General features: G+C 42.4%; 1 protein-coding gene across 1 annotated transcript; it reads left to right on the top strand.

Annotated features, from left to right (window-relative positions):
- The first annotated feature begins 16,423 nt into the window (after window positions 1-16,423).
- On the top strand, window positions 16,424-22,415 carry ITLN1 (intelectin 1). The gene is given in 8 exon segments (XM_012928166.2): window positions 16,424-16,463; window positions 17,473-17,513; window positions 17,799-17,874; window positions 18,762-19,009; window positions 19,337-19,495; window positions 19,884-20,004; window positions 20,860-20,963; window positions 22,155-22,415. Coding segments are annotated over 8 exon segments (942 nt in total). The 3' UTR covers window positions 22,308-22,415.
- The last annotated feature ends 650 nt before the right edge of the window (window positions 22,416-23,065 follow it).

Genomic DNA, 23,065 nt, shown 5'->3' with positions numbered 1-23,065 from the left:
GCTACTGAATGACTAATGTGTCACTGAAGAAATGAAAATCAAGAATGCTTGAAGAAAATGATGCTACTGTATGATCTATGAGTCACTGAAGAATCAGAAGAAAGTGTTTTGAAGAGATGAAACTAACAAAAAACCCCTCAAAATCAATGAGATATAGTTTCCGCTGATCTTTTTTTTTTTTTTTTTAAAGATTTATTCATTTTATTACAGCCAGATATACACAGAGGAGGAGAGACAGAGAGGAAGATCTTCCGTCCGATGATTTACTCCCCAAGTGAGCCACAACGGGCCGGTGCGCACCGATCCGATGCCGGGAACCTGGAACCTCTTCCGGGTCTCCCACGCGGGTGCAGTGTCCCAATGAATTGGGCCGTCCTCAACTGCTTTCCCAGGCCACAAGCAGGGAGCTGGATGGGAAGTGGAGCTGCCGGAATTAGAACCGGCGCCCATATGGGATCCCGGGGCTTTCAAGGTGAGGACTTTAGCCGCTAGGCCACGCCGCCGGGCCCTCCGCTGATCTTTGTTTGTGAAATGTGTCTCAACAACACATTAGACAACAAATAGATGGGTTATGCTTTTTAATCCTGTCTTCTAATCTATGCTGTTTGATTGATGAGTTTAGGCCATTTAAATTCAGGGTTAATATGAATGGGGGTGGTAATTTGGTCCTGTCATTTTAGCAATGAGTTGTTCACTGATTTAGTCTTCTGTTGTTATTTTACTGGGATGTTCTTCACATTTGCTTTTGGTTTTGTTGGGTGCTATTCCTCTTCTCTGTCAAGAGAGCATCTTGAAGTATCATTTGTAGGGCAGGTTTTTAAAATTTTTCTTTGCTGTGGAAGAATTCTGTTTCATTTTCAAAGACAAAAGAAAGTTTTGCTGGGTGCATTGTCCTGGGCTGACATTTTTTTCTTTTAGAATCTGGGATATGTTGTTTCATTCTCTTCTTGACTGTAGAGTTTCCTGTGAGAGATCGCCTGTGAGTTTAATTGGCATTCCTTTATATGTCAATTGATTTTTTTCACATGCACATTTAAGGATCTTTTCCTTATGTTCGATTGTAAAGAGCTTGATTATCATGTGTCCTGGTGAAGATGGCTTTTGGCTAAGTCTGTTGGGAATTCTGTGCCCCTCCTGGATGCTTTTTCTCAATTCTTTCTCTAGACTAAGGTGATTTTTCCTTATTATTTTATTGAATAGATTTGTAAACTCAACTTCTCTTTCTGCACCTTCTGGGACTCCCATAACTCTTATATTTGGCCTGTTAATAGTGTCTTTCAATTCTTGAATACTTTGTTTGGCCTGATCCAGTTCTGCTTCCAGCTTTTTGTTTGCTTCCTCCTGATGACAGGAAGTATCTTCCAATTTTGAGATTCTTTCTTCTGCTTGCTTCATTCTATTTTGGCGATTGTCTACTGTACTTTTAATTTGTTCCACTGTATTCTTCATTTCTGATATATTAGCTTTCATTTCATAAACTTCCAGTGTGATGTATTTTTGAATGCCTGCTTTACATGCTTCTTGTTGTTGATCAGAAGCTTTAAAATGAGTTTTCTGAATTCTGTGTCCCCCATTTTCTTGATGTATTCCTCAGTTAACTCTAGGGTTGGCAAAGTGTTTTGCTTCTTTGCAAGGTAGTCTTTAGTCACATTCATTTTGACTTTGTCTTTTCTTCTGCTCTTGGTCATTGTACTTCTGGTTAACAGAGTCTTCTCCTTGGGGCAGGTTTCTAAGCTCTGTCACCCACAGGTCTACAGTCCTATTTTACTTACGCAGTTGACACATGGCTCTTTGTTCGCAGTCACTTGTTCCACTCCCTCCGGCGAGTTACAGGTCTGGGTTCTTATGTTACAGTTCCACCATTTTCTCTATAGCCCCATTTCATGGTTCACCAGTTTCCACCTCCTGTGATACCGTGTTGAGGCTGCACCGTTGTCTGTACAACCTTTCTCCCACTTTCAGTTGAAGCAGGTTCCAGGACTATAGAAACATCAGGTATCCTACATAAATGTAGGTTGTTGTTGGTGGTGAACTTGCCAGAACTTGTTGGCTGTTATGTCTGAGCACCACATGGACCTATTTTGACCTGTACGATGCCATAGTCAGTTTTATTTTACTGTGGGACCAGTGCAATGCAATGAGTTCAGTGAGTTGTTCCTGCGTCAGCGCATGTACAGCTTACTGCCGTCCCTTCAGTTTTTCCACACTGTACAAAATGGCACCGGATATGCCACTACTAGAGTTCTTGATCTGCTAGCCTTCAATCTGAGGGCTACTCAGACCTATTGTGAGTAGAACCTGTAGGATGCCACATTATTGCAATTTGCTGAGCCAGAAATGTGTTCATTCACAGCTCAGTGAACGTCTGTACTATCCAAAGCCTTTGCCTCCTTCAACAAGATGGTGCCTGTTATGGCTCTTGAGAGGGGACTGGGTTGTGAAATCCACCCTATCTCCACACTGCCCAACTGGTATCTGTCACTCTGTCTCTGCCCCTGATCAAATCAAACAGATCTGCAGGATGGACAGTTCATTCTATGGGTAAACCTCCTGAGCTCCCTGTGAAAATCCTTTCCCGCATGATTGCTGATGCAGTTCTGGCTGCAGGTGCAATTGAGATCACCACTGGCTGAAAATCACTGGGGTACCAGTCACTGCAATATCACACTATTGTGTCTGTTGCTTTTCTGTGTCTGTCAGTCTCAAGGTACTCCTCTGCTGTTGTTCTGTCCTCTTCTATTTCATGGAATGTTTCATCTCTGCTTCACACTGGCTAATATTTTCTGTCCATTTAAATATGTCTTTACCCTATTCCACCATCTGATTCCTGGTTATATATATTATTTAAGTGTCAGAGAAAGTGGAAGAGAAGAGAGATTTATTTGCCATGTGGTGTTTCACACCCCAAATGGCCATGAAAGTCAGGGCTGAGTTAAGTCAAAATCAGGAGCCAGGAACTCTAGGCGGGTCTCCCACATGGGTATCAGGAACCTCAAGTTTTGGGCCATCTTCTGCTGTCTTGCTGGTCACATAAGCATCAAGATCCACCAGAAGCACAGTTATCATTTAAATAGTAGGCTTTAGATGAGCCCTGTAACATAGATGGTGGTAGTCCCAAACAACAGCTTAAAAGCTTAAACTGTTGTTCCCAATGCTGGATGCTACTTGAAAATGTGTCCAGTGGAAGGCCTTGATAGGGCACTTCAGCATCAATCCCAGTCCAGGTGGTGAGTCTGAGGCAGTTGGTATTATTTCCTTTAGGCCTGATTGCAGACTGTGTCAATAGTGAGCATATACAGGTTGCTGAACTGTGTCCATCCAGAATTCTTATCCCGATTATCATCACCAGCACTTCAGAATGTGACTGTAAATTGCAATGAGGGACTTTAAGGATGTGATTGTGCTAGAAAGAGGTGTTAGTGTTAGATGGGCTCTGATATAGTACGACTGGTACCCGTGTAAGAGGAGAAAATTTGCATCCCCAGAGAGAAATGAAGGAAGAATGTGAAGGAAAGACCCATGTGAGTTCACAGAATGTGGCCCCCTACAAGCCAAGGAGAGATGCCTGAGAAGGAAGCAGAAGTGGGTACGTGTCACTCTTGGACTTTCAGCCACCAGAGCTGAGATAAGACAGCTTGCAGTGTTTAGACCACCCCAGCTGTGTCATTTGGTTATGGCAAACTTATCGACCTAAGTGCAGCATGTGACCTGGCTCTCACAGGTGGATGTGAGGACAAATGAGCTGGGGAATCTGTGGAAGGCAAGGTATAACCTAAACAGTATCTAAAAGGAAAAAGTAAGAAAGAGTATCTAAAAGGAGTGGATGTTTGGGTTGGTGTTAATAAGTTACTTGCACATTCCCGCATCCCATATTGGAGTGGCTGCGTCAGAGTCATGGCTCGCCTCCCACTTCTAGTTTCTGTATACTGTGTATTCAGGAGGGACAGGTGGGGACTTCAATCGATTAAGGGACTTCAATCGATTGAGTCTGACCTAGGAAACCCGGATTTCATTCTTGGCTGCTGGCTTCAGTATGACTCAGCCCCAGCTTTTGCAGAAATCTGAACTGTGAACCACCAACTTGGAGATTTCTAAAGATTTGTTTCCCCCTCCCTCCATTTTTTTTTTACCCATGAAGTATATAAATATCAAAGCAGAGAGAACCATAAGAAGTTGTGCCTTCCCCTTCACATTGTCTAGCAGGTGATGCCTGTATCTTGACCTCAGCCACAGGAGGAAGGCAGGGCAGAGTGACTGAAGGAGCAATGGTCCTTGAAGACATGGATCCAGGATTCTTGCATCAGGCCTTTCTGTGACTGCCTTTTGTCTGATGCCTTATTTCCTGTGGTGGAGTGTGTAGTGTTTGTTGTATTCACCTGTTGCTGGACTTGTTCCTATTTTGAGTTGAAGGCATCCTGACTGATGCAGACCTGAAGTGAGAGGCAGAGTGAGTGGGCCAGATAGTCACTAGTAGGATGCTGTTCATTAGAAGTCGTGACATTCCTACAATCCAAGTGCATTTTGTTTTTTCCGTCATTTTCTTTCCATTTCAAATGGTATTTATTAAGATATCTTTTTATGAGAAAGGCAGATATGCCAAAAGGAGGAGATGCAGAAAGTTCTTCCACGTGTGGATTCACTTTCTTGGCAGCCACATCACCTGCGGCTAAGCTGATCATAAGCCAGGAGTCAGGAACTTCCTCCAGGCCACCCACTTGTTGTAGGGTCCGATACGTTTGGGCTCTCCTCAACTGCTTCCCCTGCCTGAAGCTGGGAGCTGGATGAGATATGGTACAGCAGGGTCACAAACCTTTACCCATGAATCAACCTGGCAGATGCATGGCTTAGATTTAGCCGATGGATATTCTGTCAGTCTGGACAGGTAGTTTTATAGAGAGAATGAGAGACAGAATGATATTCCCTTAGCTGGCTCACTCTCAGTGTCCATAGCAGCCAGAGCTGAGCCCATCCCAAGCCCAGGGACCTGCTGGGGTCCGTGCAGTAAGTGTGGATGATACAAAGGTGTGAAGAAAACAGCTCCCCTGTGTGGCAAGGCCCGGTGGAAATCTCTGACCACGTTAGAAGAGGGCCTCCTTAATGTGCCCCAGTGGGAACACCTGGGAGAAGACTTAAGGAGAGCCAATAACCAATGGCCTTTTCTCCTGAGGACAGGATAGCTCAATTGCTGATCTTACCCAGCTGCCATAGTTAATTTCCAGTTTAAAAGCCTTTAGAATGTCCCGCTTGGTTTCTGATCATGGTAACGAAAGCACCGTGGAGTTTTATTTTTTTTGTTAGAAATGCTGGTTAGGTAGGGATCACTTAACAGAACAGATTGCTCTTTTTCAGAGAATTGGAATACAACTGAGCACCCGCTGGCTGTGGTGATGTGTGTGCTCACCTATTTTCCCAGACCAACGGTGGTTAAAGAAGACCTGTCAGTCCTCCTGTGACTAGAGCACGACCTCAGAGTTACTGCTGCCACTGTGACAGCAATAGCTACAGCTGCCGCTGCTGACGCCATGGCCATTGCGGCCCTGGTGACTGCTGTATCGATGACTATGGTTCTTCAGACACGGGAGCAGTTTAACCAACATGTTTGAACTGGCTTGCTAATTATGAACTGATGAGTGAACTTGATTTAAGAACAGGTGGACACATTATCTGAGGACCTCTCAGTTTCCAACTAGCAGCTGATTTATGGGGAAGCTTTTTGGTTTATTTGTATGGGACTTGGAATGTTCTGTTTGATAATTTATACACTGTCTGCTTGGGAAAAATTGTAACCATCTATGCCACCCGGGTTTACAATCTGTGGTCTGCTGGGGCAGACATTGGCTTGGGTTTCTGTCCCTTGGAGGGTTATTGTGCCTCGTGATATTTCTGCGTGTCTGGTTTATGTGCCTGAGACATTGGCAAGATAATGCCATTATGCGACAGGTCCTGATGGCCCTGGGAGCAGGTGCCTCCCCCAAGTATAGTTAAGCATGCTGGACCAGTAGTGAAAGATGGGTAAGTATTCGATAAGGCTTTACCAGCCTAAGACAGGTGCCGCGTTCACAGCTATGTGATTAGCCCATGAGGGCTAAGGAGATCCCTAACTCAGAACACCTAAGACAGGCATGGTCTCTTGCTTATTAAAACAAAAAGGGGGAGATGTTGGGAGCACTGCACGAGTGCCCTGCCCTAAGATGGTGGCTGGTTCAAGGCCAGGAGGCAGCAGGAAGACAGGAGGTCACAGGTGAGGCGGATTTGCCTCCTTTCCAGGGCCTGGGCAGTCAGGTAGCACCCAGTGGATCCACAGGAATGCAAGTGATGGGAGTGAGAGCTGAAATTGTTATGGCAATAAATATAGTTATTGTCATCTCATAGGCTAGCCTGTCATTGCAATTTTTTGAAGCATAGAAAATGTAGCTGTTTTAGCTGCTTTTATAATTTTTAGCTAGAGGAATTATGGATGCTTTTGTTAGAGAAAAATGCTTTTGATTATTGTTTTACTGTTTATGGGGTTGTAGAGTCTATAATTGTAGAGGGATTTAATATTTATAATTTTTGTTTTTAGATTTATATTTTTTTCCCGTGTAAACTGTTTTCCCATTGAATAATGGGCAAATTGTAAAAATAGAAATGTGGTAGGAATGTACTACTGATTAGCAGGCAATCTCATGTGCCTTGGCCTTGGAGTCCTGGCTGCCACTCCATGGCTACTGTTGAAGAATGAATAATGGCTTGCTTTGAAGAATATGAATACAGTGTTTTAAAGAATTATCTCTAGGGGCACCTGCTTAGCCCTTGAAGTGCAGACGGAATGACCAGATGTCTGTACATGCCCCCTTAGTCTTGAAGTAAAAAATAGAACAATTAGTTGCTTGTGCAAAGGCTGTGAGGTTTTGAGTAAATAAAAAGGACAGCTTTTTCTTGGGCTGTTGTGAGAACGCACCAAGTGTCAGTGTCTGTGTCTTTCTTTATCGCCGACTCCACGCACCCTTCCCGAGCTCCGAACTCTCGGCTGGAGCTGGACTCCGGCAGGGACCGAGAGCTTCTTCTGAGTCTCCCTTGTGTGTGGAGGTTGTGAAGTCCTTGGGACATCTTTGAATGATTTTCCATGCCACAGACTGGGAGCTGGTTAGGAAACTCAGAGACAGGATATAAAGCAGAGCCCATTTGTGATCAGGACAACTGCAAGGTAAGGATTTCCCCATGTAGCTCTCATGGTGTGCCCTCAAATTATTCTCTGGTTCATGTATTCCTGAATATCACATACATATAACACTAAAGATGAAGAAATGCCAAAAACACCCCCACAAATCAATAAAAAAGCTCTAAAAGAAGTGTAATTATTTTATTGAGCTCTTGTGTTTTGTCTTGCATTATTTTTCCTATCCATATAACTGAGGGTTTTGTATAAAACAATATGTTGAATCTAGAACACACAGAAAATCTTGGCTTTAAAAAATAAGTTTGCATTGTTTTGTTCTGGGGATCAAGTCCTTGAGGTTGCAGTAAAATCATCCTTAAGTTGGCACTATCTCTGAGGAAGATCAGATCAATTTGATTATAGAAAAAGGAGGTTTCTCATCACTGAATAAGACACCAAAACAGAAATGATATAGGAAGCATGAGGCATCCCAGAGCCACTGACTTGTTTGTGGAAAAATGAAAACATTGCAAGTTATTTGGCATAGTAAATTTATTTAAACAATGTTTATATTTTGCAACGACAGGTGCTGTGCTGATCTGAAGCCAGGAGCCAGGAACTTCCTCCAGGTCTCACATGCAGGTTCAGAGTCCCAAGTCTTTGGGCCATCCTCGACTGCTTTCCCAGGCCACAAGCAGGGAGCTGGAAGGGAAGTGGAGCTGCTGGGATTAGAACTGATGTCCATATGGGATCCTGGCAAGGACTTTAGCTGCTAGGCCACGCCGCTGGGCCTTTTTTTTTTTTTAATTTTAAATGTATATTACAAAGACGAGGATATTGCATGCCCATTTGGGCCACTAATAGGAAAGGAAAGGGTTAGGGCATGAAACTAGGTGGTGATTAGTGAGAGAAGCATTTCTTCCTCTCTCCTGTGGGAGAGATGGGTGGAAAGATGGTGTGCTGCTTCTGATTGTCAGATTATGTTAGTGCTATGGGACAAAGACAGTCTCTTGATGTCACCTCAGGGACTCTGGTTGGGATCCTGGAGATGTTGCTTGAGTGGTCTTGATTGCTCTGAGTTGTTGATTTTATTGTACTAGGAGTGCCTAATCTTATCTAAGACCTGTTGTCTTTCCATATCTATCTTCTTCTTCTTCTTTTTTTTAAGGATTTATTTATTTATTTTTATTGTATAGGTAGATTGACGGAGTAGGAGAGACAGAGAGAAAGGTCTGGCTCACTCCCCAAATGGCCACAGTTGCCCTTGCTGAGCCATCCAAATCCAAAAGCCATGAGCTTCTTCTGGGTCTCCCACATGGATTCAGGGTCCCAAGGGCCATCCTCTACTGCTTTCCCAAGACATAAGCAAGAAGCTGGAAGGGAAGTGTGGTAGCCAGGGTTTGAATTAGTACCCATATGGTATCCTGGTGCTTGTAAAGTAAACATTTGTCCATTGAGTCATGATGCTAGGCCTTCTCTATGTCTGTCTTATGTGTCTACAGACTTATATGCTTTCTCTGGAACTTGGTCTGAAGTGTAGTTCAACTTCTTTTTTTTTTTTTTTTTGCCATCCTTTGAAGAAGTACTCGAGGTCTTTTGTTGGATTAGGGGAGAAGGTTATCTTGTGTTTCATCTACATCTGTGTATGTTTTTCAAGCTTGCGTTTAAATTATCAGTGGAGGTGGCTCAGTCTTGCAATATGTGTTCCAAGGCCAGACCATACCTCTGTTATCTGAAATAAGGACTCAGGGGCAGAGGCCTAGTCAGGGAGATCCTCTAAGACAGCTCACCAGTCAAGCCTTGTCACCCTGCATTCACATAGGAGACTTGGAAGAAGTTCCTCTGGTTTTATATCAGCTCTGCTCTGGCCATTGTGGCCATTTGGGAAGTGAACCTGTGTTTGGAAGATTTTTGTCTCTCCTCTCTGTAAATCTGCCTTTCCAATAAAAATTTAAAATGAATGTTAAAAAAGAAACCATTTTAAATGAAAGGATTTTTCTGGGTTGAGCATTTAGCCTAGTGAAAGAAGGAATAAAATAATAGCATCCCACCCGTCATTAGGGCTGTTACCTAGTTCTAGCTCATGGCTGTAACCTCCTGCTAATACACTGCACCAACTTGGGAGATCCAGAAGATGCTTCTGGCTCCTGTGTCCTGGCTTCGGATTGGCTCAGCTGAAAGCATTGTAGCCATTTGGGGAATAATCCGGGGGATGGAAACTTTCTCTCTGTCTCTACTTCTCTCCATAAATCTTATCTATCTTTTTTTCCAATAAAAAATAGCAAATATTTAAAAATTATATTTAACTTATTTGAAAGGCTAATGTGAGATATACAGATAGAGATGGAGATAGCTCTAGAAATAGATAGGATTAGACAAAGAGAGATGTTTTCCATTTACTGCTTACCAACCCAGATGCCTACAATCTGGGATTGGGCAAGCCAAGGCCTAGACTAAGAAATTTCATTTTATGCTCCCCCATGGATTGCAGTGGTTGGAGTATTTCAGTTATCACTTTGCTGTTTCTGAGTGTATGCATTAGGAAGAATCTGATGTAAAGCAGAGTTAGGACTGAAACCAGCCACTTCTATTTGGGATGTAGAAATTCTGAGGGGACTTTTGTCTCTATATACCGAATCCTGATTCTGTTTTGTGTTTATAGTGATCGTTATTAGCAACAACATGGAGAAATGGTTGGAGTGTGCCAATGTTGGAGATAGAGCCATTTTTATTGTAAAGGCACATCAGATACATGGAAAGAGGAGACAGAGAGAAAGATTTTCCATCTGGTGATTCATACCCCCATCTTCACCCCCCAAATGGCTATGATGGCTGGAGTTGAGCCAATGTAAAATCAGCAGCCAGGAGCTTCGTTCGAGTCTCCATGAAGGTGCAGGTTTCTAAGGATTTTGGTCATTCTCCATTGCTTTCCTAAGCCAAAAGCAGGGAGCTAGTTAGGAAGTAAAGTAACTGGTACATGAACTGATGCCTACATGAGATCCCAGTGCTTGTAAGGCAAGGATTTAGCTGATTGAGCCATTGTGCCGGGTCCATAATTTCTTTTTTTTAGAAGACATATTATTTATATTGCTTGAGTGACAAAGGGGAAGAAGAGAAAGAAAAATCTGCCTACTGCTGTTTCACCTCTCAAATTACCACAACAACTAGACTTTGTGCAGGCCAAAACAAGGAGCCAGGAACCTTAGGAGGGTCTCCCATGTGAGTGTCAGGAACTCCAGTGTGGGGCCATCTTTTGCTGTCTTTTTTTGCACATTGGTATTAAGCATGTTCAGAAGCATCATTGCAGGGATTCAGATCAGCTCGTGATATTGGATGTGAGAGTTCACAACAGCAGATTCACCTGTTGTTGCTAACCTTGGTCCCTATTTTAAAGTGTTGACAATGGAGGGTCTTGCTATAGGGCACTTCAGTATCAATCCTTGCCCAGATGTTGAGTCTGAGGCAGTTGGCATTCTTTCATTAGCTCTGGCCAGAGACTATGTAAATAGTGAACATATACTGTGTGCTGAATTGTGTCCACTCAGAATTTATCCTAACATTATCATCACCAGCACTTCAGAATGTGACTGCAGTTGCAATGAGGGACTTTGAGGATGTGATTATTTTCAAAGACGGTATTGATGTTAGGTGAGCTCCAGTACAGTATGATGGGTACCCTTGTAAGAGGAGAAAATTTGCATCCCCAGAGGGAAATGAAGGAAGAATGTGGAGAAAAAATCATGTGGGTTCATAGAATGTGGCTCCCTGCAAGACAAGGAGAAGCCTGCAAGTCTGAGAAGAAAGCAGGAATGGGTACACGTCACTTTCAGACTTTCAGCCACCAGAGCTGAGACATTTTGTTATGGCAACAATATTGACCTAAGTGCAGCATGTGGCCCATCTCTGAGCAGCCAGACATGAGGACAAATGGGCTGGGAATTCTGTGAAAGGCTAAATATTTCCTAAAGGGTATCTAGAAAGAGTCAATGTTTGGTTTTATGGTAATAAGTTATTGGATATGCTGCATCCCATGTTGGAGTGGCTTGTCTCTCTGATAATATTAGTCAGGAGGGACCTATGTTGCTTCAATTTTTTTGGGACAAGAGGGAGTGTTCACCGACGACCCTGAGAATTTCTGCCTGACTCTTAAAAAGAATGCAACAATAGGGCATGATCCACATAGCAGTAAAATTGCTATACTGGGGGCCTGTATCCTAATTGGAGTGCCCGTGAATTATATTGGCTCACCTCCACCTTCTTCCTGCTAGTGTGTATCCTGAGTGGGAAAAGGTGGTGCTTGAAGTATTTGGGATCATTCTCCTGAATGAGACATTATGAATGTGTCTTTGGCACCTGGGTTCTGACACAGCTACAGATCTTGCCAGGATTTGGATTGTGAATCAGCAAATTGGTGATTTCTAACTATCTGGCTACCTTTTTCTGAACATACAAATACTTTTAATTAAAAATGGAGTATTAAAAAACAAAAGCAGGGAGAATCAAGATGGCAGAATAGGGTAAGGACATTTTTAAATGGATGGAGAAACATTTAATCAGGATGAAACCTAGAGGGCACATTCCAGGAAGTAGGAGGGGACAGAACAACAGCAGAGGGGCACCTAGAGACTGACAGACACAGGAAGGAAGCAGATACAACAGTGTGGTGTTGCAGTGACTGATACTCCAGCGGCATTCAGCTAACGGCCATCTGAACTCCACCAGCAGCCAGGTGGGAAGGGACTTTCACAGGGAGCTTGGGAAGTGAACCCAAACAATGAACTGTCCGTCCTGCTGGTCTGTTTGATTTGACCAGGAGCAGAGACAGAGCAGCAGATCCCAGACAGGCAGTGTGAGAACAGGGTGGATTTCACAGCCCAGTCTGCCCCTAGAGCCAAATTAGGCACCATTTTGCTTAAGGAGGCAAAGGCAAGGGAAAGGACTGAGCATACGCTGAGCTGGGAGTGAACTCATTTCTGACTCAGTGAACTGCAGCAACACGGTGTTCTACAGGTTCCACCTGGAGTAGGTCTGGGTAGCCCTAGGATCTGACGGCCAGCAGATCAAGAACTCTAGTAGTGGTACGTCAGGCGCCATTTTGTACACTGTGGCAAAATTTTAGGACTGCAGGGAACAACAGTGAACTGTGCATGTGCTGAGCTTGGGAGAACTCACTGAGCTCAATGGATTGCACTGGTCCTGCAGGAAAATAATACCAACTATGGCATCATACGGGTCAAAATAGGTCCATGTGACACCCAGACCTAATGGCCAACAGGTTCAGCCAAGATTAGCACCACCAACAACCTAGCTATATAGGACACCTGGTGTCTCCTTAATCCTGGCACCTGATAAGTGGGAAGTGGGAGAAAGGTTGCAGAGACAATGGTGCAGCCTCAGCATGGTATCACAGGAGGTGGAAACTGGTGAGCCATGAAATGGGGCTGTGGAGACCATGGTGGAAATCTAACATAAGAACCCAGACCTGGAACTTGCTGGAGGGAGTGGCACAAGTGGCTGCAAGCAAAGAACTGTCTACCAACTGCAATAACTAAAATCAAACTATAGACCTGTGGATGACACAGCTTAGAAACCTGCCCCAAGGAGAAGAATCTGCTAACCAGAAGTACCATGACCAAGAGCAAAAGAAGACACAAAGGCAAAATGAATATGACTGAAGTCTCCCCTGAAAAGGAGCAAAACCCTATGCCAACCTCAGAGTTAACTGAGGAAGATATCAAGAAAATGAGGGACACAGAATTCAGAAAACTCATTTTAAAGCTTCTGATCAACAATGAGAAGCTCATGCAAGAATTCAAAGAATTTAAGGAATATTTTACACAAGCAATAGCAGCAATAAAGCAAATCAAGGCTGGTATATCAGAAATGAAGAACACAGTGGAACAAATTAAAAGTACAGTAGACAATCGCCAAAATAGAATGAAGCAAGCAGAAGAAAGAATCTCAAAATTGGAAGATATTTCCTGTCATCAGGAGGAAGCAAACAAAAAGCTGGAAGCAGAACTGGATCAGGCCAAACAAAGTATTCAAGAATTAAAAGACACTATTAACAGGCCAAATATAAGAGTTATGGGAGTCCCAGAAGGTGCAGAAAGAGAAGTTGAGTTTACAAATCTATTCAATAAAATAATAAGGAAAAATCACCTTAGTCTAGAGAAAGAATTGAGAAAAAGCATCCAGGAGGGGCACAGAATTCCCAACAGACTTAGCCAAAAGCCATCTTCACCAGGACACATGATAACCAAGCTCTTTACAATTGAACATAAGGAAAAGATCCTTAAGTGTGCATGTGAAAAAAATCAACTGACATATAAAGGAATGCCAATTAAACTCACAGGCGATCTCTCACAGGAAACTCTACGGGTAAGAAGAGAATTGAGTGACATATTCCAGATTCTAAAAGAAAAAATTGTCGGCCCAGGAAGACATATCCAAAAAGCTTTCTTTTGTCTTTGAAAATGAAATAAAAATCTTCCACAATAAAGAAAAGTTAAAAGAATTTGCCTCTTCCAAACCTGCCCTACAAATGATACTTCAAGATGTTCTCTTGGCAGAGAAGAGGAATAGTACCTATGAAAACCAAAAGCAAATGTGAAGAACATCCCAGTAAAATGTCAACAGAAGATTAAACCAATGAACAACCCATTCCTAAAATGACAGAACCAAATTACCACCCATACATATTAACCCTGAAAGTAATTGGCTAAAGCCCAATCAAACATCATAGATCAGTAGACTGGATTAAAAAACAAAACATCATAGATTAAAAAATAAAACATAGGTTAAAAAAACATAGATTAAAAAACAAAACCCATTAAAAAATAACCCACTGTGATTAACAAACAAAACCCATTGTCTAGAAGAGACACATTTCACAAACAAAAATCAGTGGAAGCTATATCTCATGGATTTTGATGTTTTTGTTTTTGCTAGTTTCATCTCTTCAAAACAGTTTCTTCTGATTAAATTCTTCAATGACTCATAGATCATGCAGTGGCATCATTTTCCTCAAGAAGGTTCTTGATTTTCTTTTTCATTTCTTCAGCTACACATTAGTCATTCAGTAGCATGTTATTTAACTTCATGGTGTTGTTAATTTTTTTTTTCTTCCTGTTGTTGATATTGTTTTGTGGCTTTTCATTTAAGGGGATGTATAGTAACTGTGTAGGAGACTATCATACCTAGTAACATGTTATTCAACTTCATGGCATTGTAAATTTCTAGTTTTCTTCCTATTGTTGATTTTGTATTGTGACTTTTCATTCAAGGGGATGTACAGTAGCTGTGAAATGGAGACTATCATATCTAGATGTGAGGATACGATACAGTATACATCTCTACTTGCAGAGAAAGATGGACTTACAATGAAATTGTTTGCTATATGTTGGCAATAGGATGGTGGACTCTCTGCCATTATCCATGCCCGCAATGATGAACATGTGACTGTGTATGAAGAACCATACTATAGTAATGATACAGAGGAACTAGGTGGAGGGGGGATTTGGGGAGGAGATAAGGGAAATCTCAGGGCCTATGGAACTCTATCATAAAATGATAACAATAATAAAAATGGTAAAAAAATAAAATAAAATAAAATAGCAAAAAAAAAAAAAAAACCCCCAAAACAAAAGCAAACACATAAAATGATAGACTTGCAAATCTGCTGTCTTGCAGGTGATACGTAAATCACCCATCTCTCTCTTGTCCTGAGCCACAGGTTGAAGCCAGGAAGAATAGAGAATTCAACAGTCAAGAGTCTAAGTGATACTGATGAAGGAGCTGCTGGGTCAAGCATGCCTGGAACCTGTCTGCTCCTTAACATTCCCATTTCACGAGTTGATGTTCGCTTTTTGTGTTTATCCCACCTTCAGTTGGGCATTATTCGCAGCTGAAAGCATTCTCACTCATTCAGAGCTGAAGCTGAATACCCAAGGGTTAAGGATACGGGGAGCAGGTGGGATGTGGAACAGATTCAAGAGGAAGTGGGAGGTACAATCAATGGGTGGAATTGTGGAATAATTTTGGTTAGAATGTGTGGGGTCCTTAAATGACCTTTGAGTTTTCCCTAGACTCATAGATGCTGTCAGTTGTGGAAATTCCAGGGTCAAGGATTCTTGAAGATGAGATGCATAATGTTACTGAATATACAAAAATTTCGTGAATCCATGATAAAGTTCTAAGAGAAATGTAAAATTTCCACTGAGTTATCCTTCTTGGTGTTGTTTATTTTCTTCTGTAACAAGGCTGATAATTTTGTGTAAAGCAGTAATTGAACATTTGAATAGAGAATATTGACTTATTGGCTGAAAAGAAAAGATCACACACTTCCTGGAGCTTTCGTTCATACAGAAAACTGTTTTTAGTCATGTGGTATCATGAGGTATAATTGGTCAACTTTATTGTAGCTGAATGTGGTGTCATGAGAACTTAAGAACAACATCAGCGGGATTGAGACATCCAAATGCATTTGTATTGATATAAATTTTCTGTTTTGTGGCAAAAATTTGAAAATGAAGGACCAAAAAATGGTCTTTGTAGGGAATTTAATGTATTCAATGAAATTATTTGTTTTATTCTGAAATGATTCTTATTCTTTGTGTTAAAGTTTCATTTTTTGTGAAGTGATGATAATGGTAGATGATTAATTTTAAAAAATATTTTACTTTTTAGGAAATAAAGACACAAAGAAAACCAAGTGATGTCAACTCCAGCTGGTTTATTCAACTATTTGTGTTTTATTTTTGAGACATGTAATGGTCTGTGAGTTTCCCAAATATTGGACCCATGCCTATAGGTGGGCTTTAACATTTATCTCTTAGAGTGTGCGAATTTCAAGAGTTATCACTGTGTAAACACCCTTCCTTGAGTTAACAAGGGCTGCCCCTCCATGGGCATCATGCCCAGGGAGGGTGTGGCTGGACACTTGGGTTGGACCTCACTGGGCTTTCTCCATAAAGGGCTCAGCTTCTCATCTCGCATCAGGAGCCTCTGCAGAGAGAGCTCCCATCTCCATTCAGCTCCTGTGCAGGTGCCAAGGAGGCTGTGACCGGTGCTGAACAAAGTGCTGCTGGAACTCCAACAGTCTGTGAGTTGGGGAGTCCCTGTTACAGTTCAGGGGTGCAGCCATGACATTGGTCCCAGGGGCGTGTGGCACTCAACCCAAGGCAAGGGGTCTGGAGTCTGCAGGAGTGCACAGCCTGGGACCAAAGAGGTAGACAAACCAAATATCTACCCAGTGCCCTTCACCTTCCTTCTCTTTAGGTTGCCATGACCCAGTTAGGCTTCGTGCTGCTCCTGGTTGTGGCCAGCAGCTGGCACAGTGCAGGTGAGTTGCCCTCTTGGATGGAGAAGCTTCTCAGTTCAGCATTGTATCAGGGTAGAATTGGGCTGGGTGCTTCCTGGATCCATCTTTCCCAGGGTACAGGGAGTGCTTAGGGATGCACACAGGCTGGTGTGCATGTAGACTTCATGTTGATTTCTGACTGTCTGTGGGACTGGCTCAAAGCACTGATGGTGCAGCTGAGGGCACTCTCAGTATCCATGTTTTGACTTGGCCTATTCCTGTGGGGACATTAGCGAGCCTGCTCTTCTGCAGGCCAATGGTGTTGGATTTGGAATTCTGTGAGAACTACATGGTCTGCTTTTGCCTAGAAATGTGCCTTCATTATTCTACAAATGTGTTTCTTCTCTACAATTAGAATGATGGGACTTTAAAATGGGTTTCTCTTTCTTGTTTATAATTTATTTTTTATAGAAAATGATGTGTTTGAATATTTTCTCACCTGATCTTCGCAAAACACTACTTCTTAGCTTTGAGTAATGAGGAAACTGAGATAAATTTTGTGATGTTCTACTCCAGTGTTACTCAACGGGGATGGCTGAGTTCCATCCAGGTGAACTCACTTGCCTTGCAGCTGGAGGTTGCTCCCATTCTTCTCGTCATTCAGAACAGTTTGCAGAGTGGAAGTTGCAGACAATTGTCTTCTGTCTCTGCCTCTGCTGGGCTCCTAACTGTGTCTGCCTAATCCTTACCTCATCATCCAGGTCTAGCCTTGTTGGACTACTGAATTTCTGCAGCAGGCTTGGTTATGATTGATTTTGTTTTCAAGTTTTTGAGCATAATTCCTCCATCCCATCTTTGTTTTCTCTTTCTTCCTACCAATAAATTTTGTATATTTTCTCAGAACAAGCTTAGGTATTCCTTGGAAAAGGCATCTTTCTGTGACTTAGACATTCCATTCAACAACCCCTTTCTCTATTATGTCCTCTTCCATCTCATGTCACACACTTCATTTTGATTTTGGCAGTGTGACTAGCTCTTATCTGTTCTTCACAAGAGAGTTCTATTGACTGATTTGTAATACTCCTAAAAGCAAGTCTTTGGGGGATGTAATTAGGGCAAAGAGGATTACAGTTGGAGGACTTGTGGAAGACATGTGCATAAAGCCTGCTGGTGACTGGGTCAGGTGGGCTGAATGGATCTGATATGGATCTTTCAGGGAAGTAGGATTGTGGGCTCTGGGCTATGTTATGGGTTTGGTATGGGTTTGAGACATGAGACAACAGGATCCTGAGTTTTGTGTCAAAGCAACATCAACTAAATTCGGCATATTCTGTAGCTATGTCCTACACAAATCCCAAGGAGTGGACCTGCTCATATTCTGCACCTCTGCCCAGAAGCTGCAAGGAAATCAAAGAGAAGTGCCCTTCATCATGTGGTGAGTGATGAGCCAACCAGGCGGAACTAGTTAAGGCAGCCAACTTCTGCCTTCTGAGAATGTATTTGTTTTTCTTAAAGATGTTTGAAGAACTTGTGGTAACATACATAAAGTTATTCTTTTTCTTTATATATACACTAGTTTTTAAAGTCATATATATATCACATTGGATAATATTTTGCAGTTCAGACAGTTTCAGTAGGTAACTCAATGTGTTTAATGACTTCTCACTGCCTTGAAGCCCACATAAGGCTGCATCTCAAGGACATCATCAATTCCCAGAGTGAAACAAAAATTCAGTGCCCACCAAGCAAGGTATTCTCTGCTCTCATGCAGTGGCCGTTTTCCCTTTCTATGGATTTGTCTCACAGAATGGGGATTATGGGTCACTTGACCTTCATGCCTGGCTGTTTTATTTAGTATCATGTTCTAGAGGCTTATTTATGGTTTACCATGAATTATTCATTCCTTTTTATCCTTTTGTGTCTACACACACATACACACACCGTATCTTGTGCATCCATTTTTCTTTTGATGAGTTTTGGGTTGTTCCCACCTTTTGTGCCTTGTGACTAATGGTGTGATGAACATCACTGCACAGATATATGCGTGACTGGCTATTTAACATTTCTATGTGTATAATTCAGGATGGAATTTCAATGTCATTTGATGATTTAATATTGGACTTCTAAGGAATGTCTCTAAGAGTTTTTGATAGTTCTAAGATATGTTGCAGTCACAAGAACAGCATCTCTAGGCACACTTGGTAACAGGACACAGGAGAGGAGCTGGTAAACTATTTTCTTGGTTCTTTGGGCCTTTCTAGAATGGGCTGAGGTGCATCATGAGCTTGCAGATAGTGAAGCTCTGGTTGGTTCTCTCCACAGATGGCCTGTATTTCCTCCGCACTGAGAATGGAGTCATTTACCACACCTTCTGTGATATGAGCTCTGGGGGTGGTGGCTGGACTCTGGTGGCCAGTGTGCATGAGAATTACATGAGTGGGAAGTGCACGCAGGGTGATCGCTGGTCCAGTCAGCAGGGCAACAAAGCGGACTACCCAGAGGGGGATGGCAACTGGGCCAATTACAACACCTTTGGGTCTGCAGAGGCAGCAACAAGCGATGACTACAAGGTTGGTACCGTGGCCCCTTTTCTGCCACTTGTGCGAGGGTGAAGAGATGAATGGGTTGCACCACAAGCAGGACAGGATGGATGTTTGGGAAGTGGAAACATGTGGTAGGGTGGCAGAAGAAGTACTTAGTTATCTAGAACCACAACTTCTCCCCAACAAGCCCATCTCACAAGGGAGTGGCACGTATGTGAGGGAGAATTATGTATTGGAACTGGGGGTGTCTGAGGCTGTTCCTATATATCCACATTAGCCTAGAGCTGTCAGCTAAGTTAGGGCTGTGCATGGGAGCTTTTGCCTGGTGTGCTGTCAGTGTCTGTTGCTTTCTAGAATCCTGGGTACTTCGACATCCAGGCTCAGGACCTGGAAATTTGGCACGTGCCCAACAAAACACCCCTGATGCAATGGAGGAACAGCTCTCTGCTGAGGTACCGCACCGACACTGGCTTCCTCCAGGACCTGGGGCACAATCTGTTTGGCCTCTACCAGGTATGCTGGGGTGTTGGGTGTGGGCACTTTTTTTTTTTTTTGTGAAGAGGGAGCCATGTTATGTGGGTGGGGTAAATTTGTGGATGTCTCTGGTCTCCTCTGAATGCCTGTGCTTGGCTGATTTTGTTACTTCTGGTTCACTGTGAACTCATGACCTGCCTCTCCCAGAAAACAGTGAGGCAGGCAAGGGCAGAGACCCTGGGCAGATGGGGAGTATGAGAGAGTGGGACAAAGAGTTTGGGAGTATTGTGGTGACAGCTCTGCTGAGAAAGGAGTGACTTATTGAGAATGGTTTGTGGATAATGAGTTAATCTGAAGAAATTCCTTCCTCTCTACAATTTTCCATCTATTTTCCTCTGCTCACATAACCTCTCTTTTGCCCCTGCAGAAATATCCAGTGAAATATGGGTTAGGGAAATGTTTGACTGATAATGGCCCAGTGTCATCTGTACTCTACGACTTTGGTGATGCTGAAAAAACTGCCTCTTATTACTCACCCTATTGCCAGAGTAAGTCTCATCACAAATTTTGATTTTCCTTCATAGAGAAGCTATTCGCAACACTTAATTGCTGGTATTTGCTAAACATTTACAATATTAACACACTCTTCTTTGAAAACTTGACATGGCCTTGCATCATTTGCTTATCGGTAGAAAGTGATGGAGTTAGAATTGCAGTTTTTTTTCTTTTTGCAGTGCTTGAATCCAAGTTTTTTTTTTAAAGTTCAGTAATCTAATTAGCCCCTTGTAAGAGTTAATAAAGGGATAGGGTAGTGTTCCTACGAAATAAGAAGTGATCATTCTGTGAGAGAATTTAATTTCTGTTGAAGCAAGATAACTATATGCTTGATAGCAAGAAAAGCTATCAGTCATCCTAAGACAAACGTTTTTAGTACAACAAACTTGCATCTGTGAAATCTTAGATGGGAAGGTCGTGGTCATCATCTTCTGTGTTGACGAGGGCAGGTGATGGTGGAGATAATCCACACCTAGCAATTGGAACTGTGTGAGGTGAGTAACAGGTGGCCACTCCTGCTCATTGCTGATTCCTGCCAGATTTTAAAATATCTAGCAGTTGATCTTTATCTTGAGTCCCATTTCTCCTATATGTCCTAGGCAGAGAAATGTACTTTTGTAATCTCCAGTATTAGTTCTGTGCTGTGCCAGATGGGGAGAAGTTCCCCCCCAGGGACAAGTTCATGGTAGGCGTGCAACAGCCACTGGCAGCAGACAGAAGCACTGGGCTCTGCTACGACATGAGGTTTGCTGCAGCTTTGGATTTGGGCTTAGGGAATCTCTAGGTGTCTGGACAGGTGAAACAGAAGGCATTTCTTTGAGCATGACTCTTTGTCTTATCTTTGGCAGAGGAAATTGTTCCTGGATTTGTCCAGTTCCGGGTATTTAATACTGAGAAAGCAGCAAATGCATTATGTGCTGGGGTTAAAGTTACTGGTTGCAACACTGAACATGTGAGTGTTTTGGGAGATCAGTTTCCTGTGCTTGTGTGTATAGGTGTATGGTTTTGTTTCCGTGTGTGTCTATGTGCTTAGATTTCTGTGTTATCTTTATGTATGTAAGTCTGTATGCCTGTTTCTATATTCCTTGTGCCTGTATGTATTCTACCGTGTATCAGTGTTTGTACTCGTCTGTGTCTGTGTAAGTACAAACACTGATACAGGGTATCTCTCTGTGATTCTTTTTCAAGTAAATAACATTTTTATTTTTTATACATTTTTAAAAAATTTATTCATTAATTACGTTGTATTATGTGACACAGTTTCATAGGTACTGGGATTCTCCCCAACCCTCCAAACCCTCCCCCCATGGTGGATTCCTCCGCCTTGTTGCATAACCACAGTTCAAGTTCAGTTGAAATTCCCTCATTGCAAGCATATACCAAACATAGAGTCTAAGACTGGACATTTCTATTTTTGTTTAAAAAATTTGAAAAGAAGAAAAGTTCAAAAGTAAGAAAAAGATCATGATTTCTAATACAATGGAGAGCAGGTTTTTACAGGAGAGAGTGATCAAAAGGATGTAAATTTAGAACCAAGATTCCAGCGGACTTGTGCATTAAGAACATGCTGGTGTTCACAGCCAATCAAATCCCTCCCTGTGTTTTGTTACGGAGTGCGAGTGAGATCACAGCAGACATGTCTAAGGTTTTATTAAGGAGTCTTTATTAACCAAGCTTGGTGATAACAGAACATACTAAAATAACAGATCACAAGTCCAATCAAAGCAGTATACTGGGACCATGCTCAGGGGATTACCTGTCCTGGATCAGCCAAGAGCCAAGGTGCCAGAGTAAAGGAAACACCTGACCAGAGAGAGAGAGAGAGTGAGCCCTGGCTTCACAGACCTTTTAAGGGGACTTGTGAAGGGAGTGGTTACACAATAATGCAATACCCTCTCCTCTCAGTTGATAAGTGAGTCATGTGGCCAGGAGTGAATACCTAAGTGTTGTGAGTTAAGGAGTTAATTGGCGCTCATTGGGATGGGCAGGAACAGGAACTGGGCTTGTAGGTAAAAAGACTAATTGGATATATCTTCATCCAACATCCCAGTTGAATTAGGACGTGGGAGGAAGCGTATACAAGGAGAGGTGAAGGAGCAATCACTGGCTGCATTCCATGTCAGTTTCTTCTTTGTGTTCCCAGCACTGCATTGGTGGAGGAGGATACTTCCCTGAGAGCAGTCCCTTGGAATGTGGAGATTTCTCTGCCTTTGACTACAGTGGATATGGAACCCATCAGGGCTACAGCAGCAGCCGGGAGATCACCGAGGCAGCTGTGCTCCTGTTCTACAGATGAGAGCTCTGCAGTGTGACACCAGTACTCTGCATTCAAAACCCAGAATGTCAGAGACAGGGAAACTAAAGAAATAATAAGGAGAAAAGAACAATAAAGTGCATCAACTTATGTCCGTCTGCTTTGAGTTCTTTGTATAAATTGGGTAACAATTCGAGAAATATTTTAAAGAATATGTGTTATTTTGCTGAGTTTCACCACTGACATTTTGGGTGTGACAGAATAAGAGCATCTCTGTTTACAGAACACTGAATTTGACTTAGGGACAAGGGAAAGATGTCTTGTTAATTCTTCACAATGTGTTCTTATTGGCTAATACATGCATAATATGAACAGCATTAGAAAGAGATAAGAATATATATTAAGTTTAGCATAAAAGCACAAAACATAGGACAAGCCTAGCCATTACTTATGTTCATCCAGCATCAGAACAGTCTTCTGGGGCGGATGTGGTTAGGCTCATCTGGCATCCCATCTTACCTGGTTTTCAATAGGGGAGCCAACAGTGAGTGACTCATCCATCCCCATGGAATATCATAACAGTATTGACTTCTGAACAGAACTCAGATTTGTCACACTGTTCAAGGTAAATTTGATTATTACATTCTTCAAATCCCATCATTACCATTTTCACTACTCATCATGATTAGAACATTTGTTTTCAAATGGAACATGAGGTGTGAGTGTTTGGGGGTGATTTTGTCTTTCCATTTGGATTACTGGATTTATAAATAAAGATAGAGGAGACCAACTTAATTTGA

Source organism: Ochotona princeps, chromosome 2 (assembly GCF_030435755.1).
Source record: "Ochotona princeps isolate mOchPri1 chromosome 2, mOchPri1.hap1, whole genome shotgun sequence".
Classification (NCBI taxonomy): Eukaryota; Metazoa; Chordata; class Mammalia; order Lagomorpha; family Ochotonidae; genus Ochotona; species Ochotona princeps.
The sequence above is the reverse complement of the archived record's forward strand: the minus strand, read 5'-3'. Positions and strand labels throughout refer to the sequence as shown.